Source organism: Symphalangus syndactylus, chromosome 1 (genome assembly GCF_028878055.3).
Source record: "Symphalangus syndactylus isolate Jambi chromosome 1, NHGRI_mSymSyn1-v2.1_pri, whole genome shotgun sequence".
Taxonomy (NCBI): Eukaryota; Metazoa; Chordata; class Mammalia; order Primates; family Hylobatidae; genus Symphalangus; species Symphalangus syndactylus.
Genome location: NC_072423.2, coordinates 25,748,942 through 25,763,340, shown reverse-complemented (window position 1 = coordinate 25,763,340; position 14,399 = coordinate 25,748,942). Strand labels below are relative to the sequence as shown.

General features: G+C 36.7%; 1 protein-coding gene across 1 annotated transcript; it reads right to left on the bottom strand.

The window, feature by feature from the left end:
* Positions 1 to 1,739: 1,739 nt before the first annotated feature.
* Positions 1,740 to 13,470, bottom strand: LOC129488125 (non-histone chromosomal protein HMG-14-like). The gene is made up of 3 exons (XM_063638376.1): positions 13,393 to 13,470; positions 2,643 to 2,727; positions 1,740 to 2,146 (listed from the first exon to the last, which is right to left on the bottom strand). Exons 1-3 carry the CDS (start codon positions 13,468 to 13,470, stop codon positions 1,740 to 1,742), a joined length of 570 nt encoding a protein of 189 aa, XP_063494446.1.
* Positions 13,471 to 14,399: the final 929 nt, after the last annotated feature.

The window sequence follows — 14,399 nt, the reverse complement described above, 5'->3', positions numbered from 1 at the left end:
TCGGATTCATACTTCTCCTGCTGTAGAGATATTTATCTATTCCTAAAAATGTATTATTCAATCTTAAAGTGTTTTGAACTTCATATAAATGTTAGACTTGCTGTGAATCATTCTGCACACTTTTCAAAGATTTTGTGAGATTTATTTGTCTCAATATATGCAGCTGTATTTGATTTGTTGTTACTGTTGCATAGTATTCTAAAACTTGAATCTTGCCAGGCGTGGTGGCTCACATCTGTAATCCCAGCACTTTGGGAGACCTAGGCAGTTGTTCACCTGAGGTCAGGAGCTTGAGACAAGCCTGGCCAAAATGGGAAAACCCCGTCTCTACTAAAAATACAAAAATCAGCTGGGCTTGGTGGTGCACGCTTGTAATCCGAGCTATTCAGGAGGCTGAGGCAGGAGAATTGCTCGAACCTGGGAGGTGGAAGTTGCAGTGAGCGAAGATCCCACCACTGCACTCCAGCCTGGGTGACAGAGCGAGACTCCATCTCAAAAATAAATAAATAAATATTAAAAAAAGAAAAAAAACTTGAATCCATAATAATGTCTTCATCTCCCCTTCTTCAGTGGGCATGTTAGTTGTTTCTTGTGTTCTTGCTACTACAAAGCAAGCTATACACATTTCATTCTATTTCTCCTGTAGAACATGTGCAAGAATTGCATTTAGGTATAAAATTTTTGGTCATTGTAAACTTTACTGCCTCACATTAATTAGTTTCCAAAATGGGCATGAAGGCTATGAACAGACAGTTCTCAAAAGAAGACATTCATGAAGCCAACAGACATATGAAAGAAAAGCTCATCCTCACTGTTCATTAGAGAAATACAAATCAAAACCATAATGAGATAACATCTCATGCCAGTTAGAATGGCGATCATTAAAAAGTAAGGCAACAACAGATCCTGGAGAGAATGTGGAGAAACAGGAACACTTTTACACTGCTGGTGGGAGTGTAAACTAGTTCAACCATTGTGGAAGACACTGTGGTGATTCCTCAAGGATCTAGAACCAGAATTACCATTCGACCCAGCAATATACTGGCTATACGCCCAGAGGATTATAAATCATTCTACTATAAAGACACAAGCACACGTATGCTCATTGCAGCACCATTCACAATAGCAAAGACTTGGAACCAACCCAAATGCCCATCAATGATAGAATGGATAAAGAAAATGTGGCACATATACACCATGGAATACTATGCAGCCATAAAAAGGATGAGTTCATGGCCTTTGCAGAAAAATGGATGAAGCTGGAAACCATCATTCTCAGCACACTAACACAGGAACAGAAAACCAAACACCACATGTTCTCACTCATAAGTGGGAGCTGAAAAATCAGAACACATGGACACAGAGAGGGGAACATCACACACCAGGGCCTGTCGGGGGGTGGGGGCCTAGGGGAGGGATAGCATTAGCAGAAATATCCAATGTAGATGACGGGTTGATGGGTGCAGCAAACCACCCTGGCACGTGTATACCTATGTAACAAACCTGCACGTTCTGCACATGTATCCTAGAACTTAAAGCATAATTTTTAAAAATGACATTCTCATGGTTTATTAATCCAATATTTCATAAATATATAAAGAAAATAAAGCAAGCTTGACATGAAAAAACTGTTTCTAGAGCTACTATAAAAGTTACATTTATGAAATAATTGATAACATATTCCTATGAGTTGTACAAGGATGGGGACAGGGACCAGAGACAAGACATGGTATTTGGTATTAATGAGACTTGGCTTCTTTCTCTCTGATTTCATCAAAGGCTGGGCTCTCCTCGGTTTTCAGGTCACCATTTTCTGCAGGTTGATCTTTAGTTTCTTGGTTTGCCATGTCACCCTGTTTTCCCTTTGCACCGTTTTTTTTCCCTTTTGTTTGTACTTTTTTGTCTGAAGATTTATTGTCTCCTGTTTTCTTTTTTGGCTTCATTTCCACTTTTGCAGCAGCAGGTTTAACAGACAACCACGCTGATGTCCTCTTGGGCTCTTCCTTCACCACCTCTTCTGCTGAGCTGACCATCCTCTTGGGCACCTTAGTGGGAGGGAGCGTGCTTGCTGGGTGCCTGCAAGACATGAGATGCTGAGAGCCTCTGTGAAGCTGGGCTGCCTGGCCACTGCTGCTCCTCCCACTGCCTGAGGTACTGAGCAAATTTTCTGTAGGAACATAGTCTCTGCCACTTTGCTCAGGCTGGTCTCAAACTCCTAGCCTTACGCATTTGGGAGACTTTGGCCTCCCGAAGTGTTTGGATTACAGGTGTAAGCCAGGCACTCTGCCACATTTCTTGATTGATTGATTTTTATCCTTAGAAGTTGTCACATTTTCCTGATCTTTTGTAAGTGAACTGTGTAAACTCTGTGGTGTGGATTTTGCTAGAGAATACTGAAACTTCTATTTTACAACATAATCCAGTTAGGTTCAGATCATGACTTTTTTTTTTCTTTTTCTGCAGTGGTTTAATGCTCAATTAGGTTCACCAACCTTTCTTCTACTGGTTTGGAGAGGCCTCCTTTATGTGTAGATGGGTCATGAGACTGAGCCTTCTGTAGGTTCATACACAGGATTACGGCAAATGATTTGCTCTCATTTGGGCTTGCCCCACATTCCATCTAATCAAACTTTGTCAGGTACCTCTGTCCAAAATGACAATCTTTTCATAGATATTTAGCCAGATCTTTTCATCATGATTGCCTGCTTCCCATGACAAGAGCTCACACTGCAGGCAAAATCGTATTATGACTCAACAACAGGAGCAACCTAAGTGCACAGTGAGAAATAAGTGGACAAAGAAAATGTGATATATATAAATCAGAAAAAAATAAGGAAATTCTGTCATTTGTGACAAAATGGATGAACCTAGAGGACATGTTAAGTGAAATAAGCCAGGCACAGAAAGACAAATATATAATTACATTTATATCTAGAATCTTAAAAAGCCAAACTTACAGAAGTAGAGAATAGAATGATGGCTGACATAGGTTACGGGTTGAGGGAAATGGAGAGATGTTGGTCAAATGGAACAAAGTTTCAGTTATGCAGGATTAATAAGTTCTGGAGCTCTAATGTGCAGCATGTTGACTACAGTTAATAGTACTGTATTGTACACTTTAGCTAAAAGAGTAGATCTTAAATTTTCTTACTACACAGATACACACACACACACACAAAGTGTAACTATATGAGACGTAAGTATGAAATTTTTATTTGTCAATTATACTTCAACAAAGCTAGAAAAAATATGCAAGAAATACTATAAGACATTCTAATGAAAAATTTAAAAGACATAAGTAAATAATGAGCTATACTATGATCAAAAATTGTAAGACACAATATTAAGAAGACAATTCGCCCAAATGATTCATAGATTCAATGCAATTCCAGTAAAATTTTCTGCGTGCCTTTTTTTGTAAAAATTGGCAAGCTGATTCTCAACTTGTATTAAATAAAAATAAAGTATATTATTCAAAGCAACTTTGAGGAAGAATAAAAGAACTGGAATATATCAGCTATCTGATTTCAAGACTTGCTGTTAAGTTACCTAATCAAGACCATGTGGAATTAGGAGAAATATACATAGATTAATAAAACAGAATAGAATGTGCAGAAATAGAAGGATATATTTATGAACACTGATTTTTTTTTACAAAATTGCCATGACACTGAATGTGAAAAAAAACTCTTTTCCACTAATAATACTGTAACAAATACATTTCTATATGCATCAACTTTTATCTTATACAATATCTAAAATGTAACTGGAAATACATCATAAATTTAAATATAGAAGGTAATAGTATAAATATTCCTGAAGAAACCACAGGGGAGATTTTTGCAGCATTGGATTAGTAACATTTTCTTAGATAGGTCACAAAAATCATAAACTACGAAAAACTTAATAAAAATTGGACTTTAAAAATTATATTATTTTTATCTTCAAAAGACAACATTAAAAAATCAAAATGACTCATCTCAGAAGGGGAAAATACTCAGTATTTTTTTTCTTATGATAAACCTGATTTTAAAATATACAAATAATTCTTACAACTCAATATTAAGAAAAATATTTAATAAATAATCGGGAAAAGATTCAAACAGATATTTCACAAGGTATAAAAATGGCTAACAAGCACTTGGAAAAAATGTTCAAAATTATTAGTTAAAAAGGAAATGCAAATAAAAGTCATAATGAAATACCACTTCTTGCTCCCTGGAAAGGCTAAAACTTACTTTGAAAGACTAAAACATTCAACTGATGTTCTGCATGTAGAGCCACTGGAATTCTTTTCTCTTCTTTTTATATTTTTATTTATTTATTTGTTTTTATTATGCTTTAAGTTCTAGGGTACATGTGCACAACGTGCAGGTTTGTTACTTATGTATACAAGTGCCGTGTTGGGTTTGTTGCACCCATTAACTCGTCATTTACATTAGGTATTTCTCCTATTGCTATCCCTCCCCCATCCCCCCACCCCATGACAGGCCCCCGTGTGTGATGTTCCCCACCCTGTGTCCAAGTGTCGCATTATTCAATTCCCACCTATGAGTGAGAACATGCAGTGTTTGGTTTTCTGTCCTTGCGATAGTTTGCTCAGAATGATGGTTTCCAGCTTCATCCATGTCCCTGCAAAGGATATGAACTCATCCTTTTTATGGCTGCATAGTATTCCATGGTATATATGTGCCACATTATCTTAATTCAGTCTATCATTGATGGAAATTTGGGTTGCTTCCAAGTCTTTGCTATTGTGAATAGTGCTGCAATAAACATACGTGTGCATGTATTTTTTTTTATAGCAGCATGATTTATAATGCTTTGGGTATATATCCAGTAATGGGATGGCTGGGTCAAATGGTATTTCAAGTTCTAGATCCCTAAGGAATTGCCACACTGTATTCCACAATGGTTGAACTACTTTACACTCCCACCAACAGTGTAAAAGCATTCCTATTTCTCCACATCCTCTCCAGCACCTGTTGTTTCCTAAGTTTTTAATGATTGCCATTCTAACTGGTGTGAGATGGTATCTCATTGTGGTTTTGTTTTGCGTTTCTCTGATGGCCAGTGATGAGGAGCATTTTTTCATGTGTCTGTTGGCTGCATAAATGTCTTCTTTTAAAAAGTGTCTGTTCATATTCTTTGCCCACTTTTTCATGGGGTTGTTTGAATTTTTTTCTTGTAAATTTGTTTAAGTTCTTTGTAGATTCTAGATATTAGCCCTTTGTCAGATGGGTAGATTGCAAAAATTTTCTCCCATTCTGTAGGTTGCCTGTTCACTCTGATGGTAGTTTCTTTTGCTGTGCAGAAGCTCTTCAGTTTAATTAGATCCCATTTGTCAATTTTGGCTTTTGTTGCCATTGCTTTTGGTGTTTTAGACATGAAGTCCTTGCCCATGCCTATATCCTGAATGGTATTGCCTAGGTTTTCTTCTAGGATTTTTATGATTTTAGGTCTAATGTTTAAGCCTTTAATCTATCTTGAATAAATTTTTGTGTAATGTGTAAGAAGGAAGGGACCCAGTTTCAGTTTTCTACATGTGGCTAGCCAGTTTTCCCAGCACCATTTATTAAATAGGGAATCCTTTCTCCATTGCTTGTTTTTGTTAGGTTTATCAAAGATCAGATGGTTGTGGATGTGTGGTATTATTCCTGAGGGCTCTGTTCTGTTCCATTGGTCTGTATCTCTGTTTTGGTACCAGTACCATGCTGTTTTGGTTACTGTAGCCTTGTAGTATAGTTTGAAGTCAGGTAGCGTGATGCCTCCAGCTTTGTTCTTTTGGCTTAGGATTGACTTGGCGATGCGGGCTCTTTTTTGGTTCCATATGAACTTTAAAGTAGTTTTTTCCAATTCTGTGAAGAAAGTCATTGGTAGCTTGATGGGGATGGCATTGAATCTATAAATTACCTTGGGCAGTATGGCCATTTTCACAATATTGATTCTTCCAACCCATGAGCATGGAATGTTCTTCCATTTGTTTGTATCCTCTTTTATTTCATTGAGCAGTGGTTTGTAGTTCTCCTTGAAGAGGTCCTTCACATCCCTTGTAAGTTGGATTCCTAGGTATTTTATTCTCTTTGAAGCAATTGTGAATGGGAGTTCACTCATGATTTGGTTCTCTGTCTGTTATTGGTATATAACAATGCTTATGATTTTTGCACATTGATTTTGTATCCTGAGACTTTGCTGAAGTTGCTTATCAGCTTAAGGAGATTTTGGACTGAGACGATGGGTTTTCTAAATATGCAATCATGTCATCTGCAAACAGGGACAATTTGACTTCCTCTTTTCCTAGTTGAATACCCTTTATTTCTTTCTCCTGCCTGATTACCCTGGACAGAACTTCCAACACTATGTTGAATAGAAGTGGTGAGAGAGGGCATCCCTGTCTTGTGCCAGTTTTCAAAGGGAATGCTTCCAGTTTTTGCCCATTCAGTATGATATTGGCTGTGGGTTTGTCATAAATAGCTCTTATTATTTTGAGATACGTCCCATAAATACCTAGTTTATTGAGAGTTGTTAGCATGAAGGGCTGTTGAATTTTGTCAAAGGCCTTTTCTGCATCTATTGAGATAATCATGTGGTTTTTGTCTTTGGTTCTGTTCATATGATGGATTACGTTTATTGATTTGCATATGTTGAACCAGCCTTGCATCCCAGGAATGAAGCCCACTTGATCATGGTGGATAAGCTTTTGAATGTGCTGCTGGATTCGGTTTGCCAGTATTTTACTGAGGATGTTTGCATCGATATTCATCAGGGATACTGGCCTAAAATTCTCTTTGTTTTGTCCCTGCCAGGCTTTGGTATCAGGATGATGCTGGCCTCATAAAATGAGTTAGGGAAGATTCCCTCTTTTTCAATGGATTGGAATAGTTTCAGAAGGAATGATACTAGCTACTCTTTATTATCTGATGGTAGTATTTCTGTGGGATCAGTGGTGATTTCCCCTTTGTCATTTTTTATTGTGTCTGTTTGATTCTTCTCTCTTTTCTTATTAGTCTTGCTAGTGGTCTATCAATTTTGTTGGTCTTTTCAAAAACCAGCTCCTGGATTCATTAATTTTTTGAAGGGTTTTTTGTGTCTCTATGTCCTTCAGTTCTGCTCTGATCTTAGTTATTTCTTGCCTTCTGCTGGCTTTTGAGTTTGTTTGCTCTTGCTTATCTCGTTCTTTTAATTGTGATGTTAGGGTGTGAATTTTAGATCTTTCCTGCTTTCTCTTGTGGGCATTTAGTGGTATACATTTCCCTCTACACACTGCTTTAAATGTGTCCCAGAGATTCTGGTACGTTGTATTTTTGCTCTCATTTGTTTCAAAGAATATCTTTATTTCTGACTTCATTTCATTATTTACCCCATAGTCATTCAGGAGCAGATTGTTCAGTTTCCATGTAGTTTTGCAGTTTTGAGTGAGTTTCTTAATCCTGAGTTCTAATTTGATTGCACTGTGGTCTGAGACACAGTTTGTTGTGATTTCTGTTCTTTCACATTTGCTGAGGAGTGCTTTACTTCCAACTATGTGGTCAATTTTGGAATAAGTGCAATGTGTTTCTGAGAAGAATGTATATTCTGTTGATTTTGGGTGGAGAGTTCTGTAGATATCTATTAGGTCTGCTTGGTATAGAGCTGAGTTCAAGTCCTGGATATCCTTGTTAACATTCTGTGTTGTTGATCTGTCTAATATTGACAGCAGGGTGTTAAAGTCTCCCATTATTATTGTGTGGGAGGCTAAGTCTCTTTTTATGTCTCTCAGGACTTGCTCTATGAATCTAGGTGCTCCTGTATTGGGTGCATATATATTTAGGACAGTTAGCTCTTCTTGTTGAATTGATCCCTTTACCATTATGTAATGGCCTTCTTTGTCTCTTTTGATCTTTGTTGGTTTAAAGTCTCTTTTATCAGAGACTAGGATTGCAATTCCTGCTTTTTTTTTCTTTTTTTGCTTTCCATTTGCTTGGTAGATCTTCCTCCATCCCTTTATTTTGAGCCTATGTGTGTCTCTGCACATGAGATGGGTCTCCTTAATACAGCACACTGATGAGTCCTGACTCTTTATCCAATTTGCCAGTCTGTGTCTTTTAATTGGGGCATTTAGCCCATTTACATTTAAGGCTAATATTGTTATGTGTGAATTTGCTCCTGTCATTATGATGTTAGCTGGTTATTTTGCCCGTTAGTTGATGCAGTTTCTTCCTAGCATCGATGGTCTTTACAATTTGGCATGCTTTTGCAGTAGAGCCATTGGAATTCTTAAACACTGCAGGTGGAAATGTAAAATGGTACTACTACTTTAGAAAATCATTTGCCAGATTCTTTAAAATTTAAGCTCACATTTACCATGTACCACTCTCCAAATCCTTATGTGGACTGAAAGAAGCTAGATACATAAAATTGTGCATTCTTTACAATTATATTAATACAAAATTCTAGAAAAGAAAAATTAGTTTATAATGACAAACGTGGATCAATTGTTGTGTGGGGATGGGTTTTACTCTTATGATGGATATATTCACTATTTTGATTGTAGTAGTGGTTTCATAGCTGTGTACACCTATCAAAGTTCATTATATCCTATACTTTTAATGGATGTGGATTAAAGTAAATACATTTATTTCTCAATAAATTAATAACAAATACAATACGTATGTCAGTTCAAAACAACTTTATAAGCTAATATTTCAAAGTGCAAATCTCACATTTCAGTAATGTTTTGTAGGATTAATTCTTAAAATGTGGAGTCGTTAGGTGGGATAGGCCCTTATCACTTTACCAGATTCTGTCTTAATTTGTTTTCACCTCCATAGGGCATTACATACACATGCATGCCTCATTAACCTTATTCAATCTATTGCCTTCACCTGGAATCTTCTTCCTTTCTCTGTATGTCCTTAGAATTGCCACTCATTCTTTAAGAACTAGCTATTGGGCATCCTTTTTCCAATCTTTTCCTTTATACTACTTGAATGCTAATAGCTCCTGCCTATAAAATCTTCGATTCTTTGTGCTTTCCTCTCTCATTGCGTTTTTTCTTTGCATATATTCTAGAGGTCATTGTGTGAATGTCAGTCTTCCTCACTAGACTCTAAGCTTATCAAAATCTAATTCCCTTAGGCCTTCAAACAAGGCCTACAACCTAAGAGGCAGATGTTAAAAGTACATTAGAATGGAATTAAACTTATTCAGATACAAATTTAGCTAATTTTTAAATAGGCCATTTTTTTTCCATTATAAGCCCCTCTCTATTTTCTTCACAGGGAAACCATGGGCAGCAGTGTATGCTGTTACAGCTAAAGAGAAATATCCATGGAGAAGGAAACTTCAGAGAGAAAGTTCACAATTTACATGACACAAGACATTTTTTCCCCTCAATGAAGATGAACTATTCTTAGTTTTGGCCTAACTTAATTCAATTCTGAATAAGAGGGGCATACCAAAAAGTTAAACTATTTGCTCATTAATTAGTGTAGAGACATTCAGTCTTCTTAGAATTTCTGTAATTTTTGTTTAATTTCAGAAGTGCTTTATGAACATTTCAGTTTTGCTAATGTATGGATGTTTGTCAATGAAAAATTTCACCACAGTTAAACACGAAAGGAAGACTTTATGCAAGGCAATCACAATAGAGGGGAGAAACCGGAATCCAATCTGAGCATTTAGGAGTTAAAGTAAGAAAATCATATGACAGTTGTTGGCTAATTGGCCTTATCCAAATGAAAGTAAAGCATTCCCATATACAAATAATAGAGAAGCAGAGAGCCAAATCATGAGTGAACTCCCATTCACAATTGCTACAAAGAGAATAAAATACCTAGGAATACAACTTACAAGGGACAGGAAGGACCTCTTCAAGGAGAATTACAAACCACTGCTGAACAAAATAAGAGAGGACACAAACTAATGGAAAAAAATTCCATGCTCATGGATAGGAAGAATCAATACCATGAAAATGGCCATATTGCCCAAAGTAATTTATAGATTCAATGCTATTCCCATCAAGCTATCATTGACTTTCTTTGCAGAATTAGAAAAAAAAAAAACTACTTTAAATTTCATATGGAACCAAAAAAGAGCCTATATAGCCAAGACAATCCTAAGCAAAAAGGACAAAGCTGAAGGCATCATGCTACCTGACTTTAAACTATACTACAAAGCTACAGTAATCAAAACAGCATGGTACTGGTACCAAAACAGATATATAGACAAATGGAACAGAACAGGGGCCTCAGAAATAATACCACACATCTACAACCATCTGATCTTTGACAAATCTGAAAAAAACAAGCAATGGACAAAGGATTCCCTGTTTAATAAATGGTGCTGGGAAAACTGGCTAGCCATATGCAGAAAACAGAAATTGAACACCTTCCTTACACCTTATACAAAAATTAACTCAAGATGGGTTAAAGACTTAAATGTAAAACCTAAAACCACAAAAACCCTGGAAGAAAACCTAGGCAATACCATTCAGGACATAGGCAGGGGCAAAGACTTCATGACTAAAATGTCAAAATCAATTACAACAAAAGCCAGAATTGACAAATAGGATCTAATTAAACTAAAGAGCTTCTGCACAGCAAAATAAACTATCATCAGAGTGAACAGGCAACCTACAGAATGGGAGAAAATTTTTGCAATCTATCCATGTAACAAAGGTCTAATATCCAGAATCTGCAAGGAACTTAAACAAATTTACAAGAAAAAAACAAACAACCCCATCAAAAAGTGGGTGAAAGATATGAACAGACACTTCTCAAAAGAAGACATTTATGTGGTCAACAAACATATGAAAAAAAGCTCATCATCACTGGTCATTAGAGAAATGCAAATCAAAATCACAATGAGATACCATCTCACACCATTTAGAATGGTGATCATTAAAAAGTCAGAAAACAACAGATGCTGGTGAGGCTGTGGAAAAATAGGGATGCTTTTACACTGTTGGTGGGATGTAAATTAGATCAACCATTGTGGAAGACAGTGTGGCAGTTCCTCAAGGATCTAGAACCAGAATTACCATTTGACCCAGCAATCCCATTACTAGGTCTGTACCAAAGAATTATAAATCATTCTACTATAAAGTCACATGCACACATATGTTTATTGCAGCACTATTCACAATAGCAAAGACTTGGAACCAACCCAAATGCCCATCAATGATAGACTGGATAAAGAAAATGTGGCACATATACACCATGGAATACTATGCAGACATTAAAAAGAATGAGTTCATGTCCTTTGCAGGGATGTGGATGAAGCTGGAAACCATCATTGCTAGCAAACTAAAACAGGAACAGAAAACCAAATATCACATGTTCTCACTCATAAGCAGAAGTTGAACAATGAGAACACATGGACACAGGGAAGGGAACATCACACGCTGCGGCCTGTCGGGGGTGGGGGCATGGGGAAGGAGAGCATTAGGACAAATACCTAATGCACGTGGGGCTTAAAACCTAGATGATGGGTTGATAGGTGCAGCAAACAACCATGGCACATGTATACCTATGTAACAAACCTGCACGTTCTGCATATGTATCCCAGAAGTTAAAGTGAAATAAGCAAAAAAAAAAAGAAAGTAAACTTTCTTTGTATCTTCACGAGGGGAGGAAGTTTTACACCTAGCCCAAAGTGCCCACCACAAAGAAGTTAGGACTCTATACTCCCAGGGACACTAGAAAACAGGAGTGCTATTTCCCTTAATGATTACATTTCAAAAGGATAGATCTCAGGTCCTTGTAAAAACTGTCAACAGGCTTTTAAAAGGATTTACATCTGAAAGGGAAAAAGAAAGATTTTACAATTACAACTTTTTTAATGTAAATGATCTAAGAAAAGAGAGTAAAGGGACCCTGTGGTTAGGCCATCTGTATTCTGTAAGAGCCTGCATCAGAAGCAGTTCAGGGACTTAGAGGCAGGAAGCAGCCTGTGTATAATCTACCTGAGGGAAATGTTAAGGCTTTCTCGGTTTTCTTGGTCACTACCTTCTTTTGCTAATTATTTCATGTTTCTAACATTCAGCCTTTGGCCTTGGCTTTGCCGCAACCATGGAAATTGTCCTCAAGCAGACAACTGGTCTCTTGATTTGCAAATATAGGGGCTTTGATGATATGTCATTTTGCACTCTGCCAAGCTGAATGTGAACGACAATATATGGTTTTCTTCCAATGCTTCAAGGCCAGAGCAAGGACATAATAACTTCAAGTGGCCCTGCTATAGTTGTACAATAGTACTTTAATACGCATTTTTTTTCTAATTGATCAAGAAAATGCATCTTTCCTCTAATAGGAATGAAAATAGAATCGATAATGCTTGCTGTAATCTAACTTAGATCTTTACCGTACTGTTTGTCAAAAACCATGCAGCACACATATTATTTTGGGAGCAGAGAGGTTGAATTTAATCAGTGCCTTTTGTTTTCTTGCTACTTGCTTTGATTGCAGCAGTTTAGCTGTTTTGCTCTGTTTAGTCATTATCTGTTTCTCCCCCTCCTTCCTTCCTTCTCTTTGTTTCATTAGCATCTTTATTGTATAATTTCTTTATTGTTTGAGCTGTGGTTCTCAGTGTTTAAATGATTGTTTTGTTTCTAAATTCCCTTTTTTCATCAGAAACTTATTTTAAACAAAAGTAGTTTGAACAAATCTGACATACGCCCTTGAATTATATATCCGTGAGAGAATTCATGTCATACTTTTGGATGATTTGGATACATATGTAAATTAGCATAATGCCCTTTAGGTAGAGTGTAGTACATTGATTGTACCAATTAATGGCTTCACTGTCTCCATGAGCCTTGTAATGGGACTGCTGCTTCTCTGTTCAAGAGGTATAGTCTATTTTTCCACCTTTGAATTTGTGCTGGTCCTGTGACTTGCATTGGTCAACAGAACGAAGCAGAGGAGGCTTTTGCTAGTTTCAAGCCTAGAAACTTTAGTGGATGACTGCAAATTCCCAAGAATAAGCCTGGACTAACCAATGGGAAGATTAGAGAACACGCTGAAAAGATGTACGTTCTCAGTTGAGGATATCCTACATCAGCCAGCTCTCAGCCAACCCACAAACTGACTACAAGTGCATGATCACATCTAGTCAAGATCAACCACATCTTTCAATATTAGCAGAACATCTTCATTGAGCCATAGACTGAAAGCAAAAATAAATTTATATGTTTCCACAATACCAGTAAGGTATTGCCATTGTTATCTTACACAGCACCATTTGGGTATTAAGTGTATACTTTTCCCCACGTATATACTTTTCCCCATGTATATACTTTTCCCCATCATATACTTTTCCCCACCATATATAAGTATATACTTTTAAAGTATATAATTTTCCCCATCACATACTTTTCCCCAACAAATCATATTTTAAACATCTGTTGAGTACCATAATATACACCGAGATACTGAGGTAATTACTAGCGGCATAGAAACAAATGTCAACAACAATTCTCTCAGTTGACATGCTCATGTGGAAGACAGACAGAAAAATCAGTCTATATTACAACATAGTATGATATATCAGATTTTTTAAAGCAATGAAAGTCAACTGACAAAGTTTTCCTAAAGACATGGTCCCAGAATATCATGGCTTCCAATGGAACCAAGATATTGCAACTGTTCATGTTTTACATTCTGCAGTAGTGTCTGCAAACTGAATTTGTGACATAGGGATATAAAAGCAAAGAAAATGAAGCAGGATGGAAAGAAAATGATGACTTTATGCTTAACTAAACTAGGTGGGGATAAAATTGATAACCTTTACGGTTTGAATTCATAAGCCCATTTTACCCTCAATTTAGTTTTATGTCTTCAAAAGCTCCTGTCCAATTTTACAGATTTCACAAAAGAAATAATTTTCTTATGAAATTTCAGAATTGCTTTTTGGTTCAATTAAACCTTGATGCCAGGGTAACTAAAGCTGTTACCAGTTGACTGTCCTGCATATCTTGTCCAAGTGAATACATTCTGCATTTTTCCTTTATCTGCCTTGGATGAATTATTCATTGATTGCACTCACATTTCTAGGAACACAGATGGAAAATGGTTTTAAAAATGTACTCTTTAATAGAGTGCTCTATTTTCTTTTCTCATTAAATGTCTTTATATAGTCAACTATTGCTTCTAACCAACCACAGCTATGCCCTGGTGGCTCCTCATCAACCTAGGTTCTTTCACTCTCCCATAATATTCTTTTCTCTATACCTGAGTTTGCTATTTCAGAAATACCTCTGCCATCCTCATAGTTGGAATAATATATTTATGCTCTTTCCTATGCCAAATGAAAAATATAAAATGCAATACATGTCATTGAGTGAAATGCTGATTTTCCTTTCTTCCCTCCCTTCTTCATTTCTTTCTTTCCTTCCTTCCTTCCTTCCTTCGCTGTCCTTT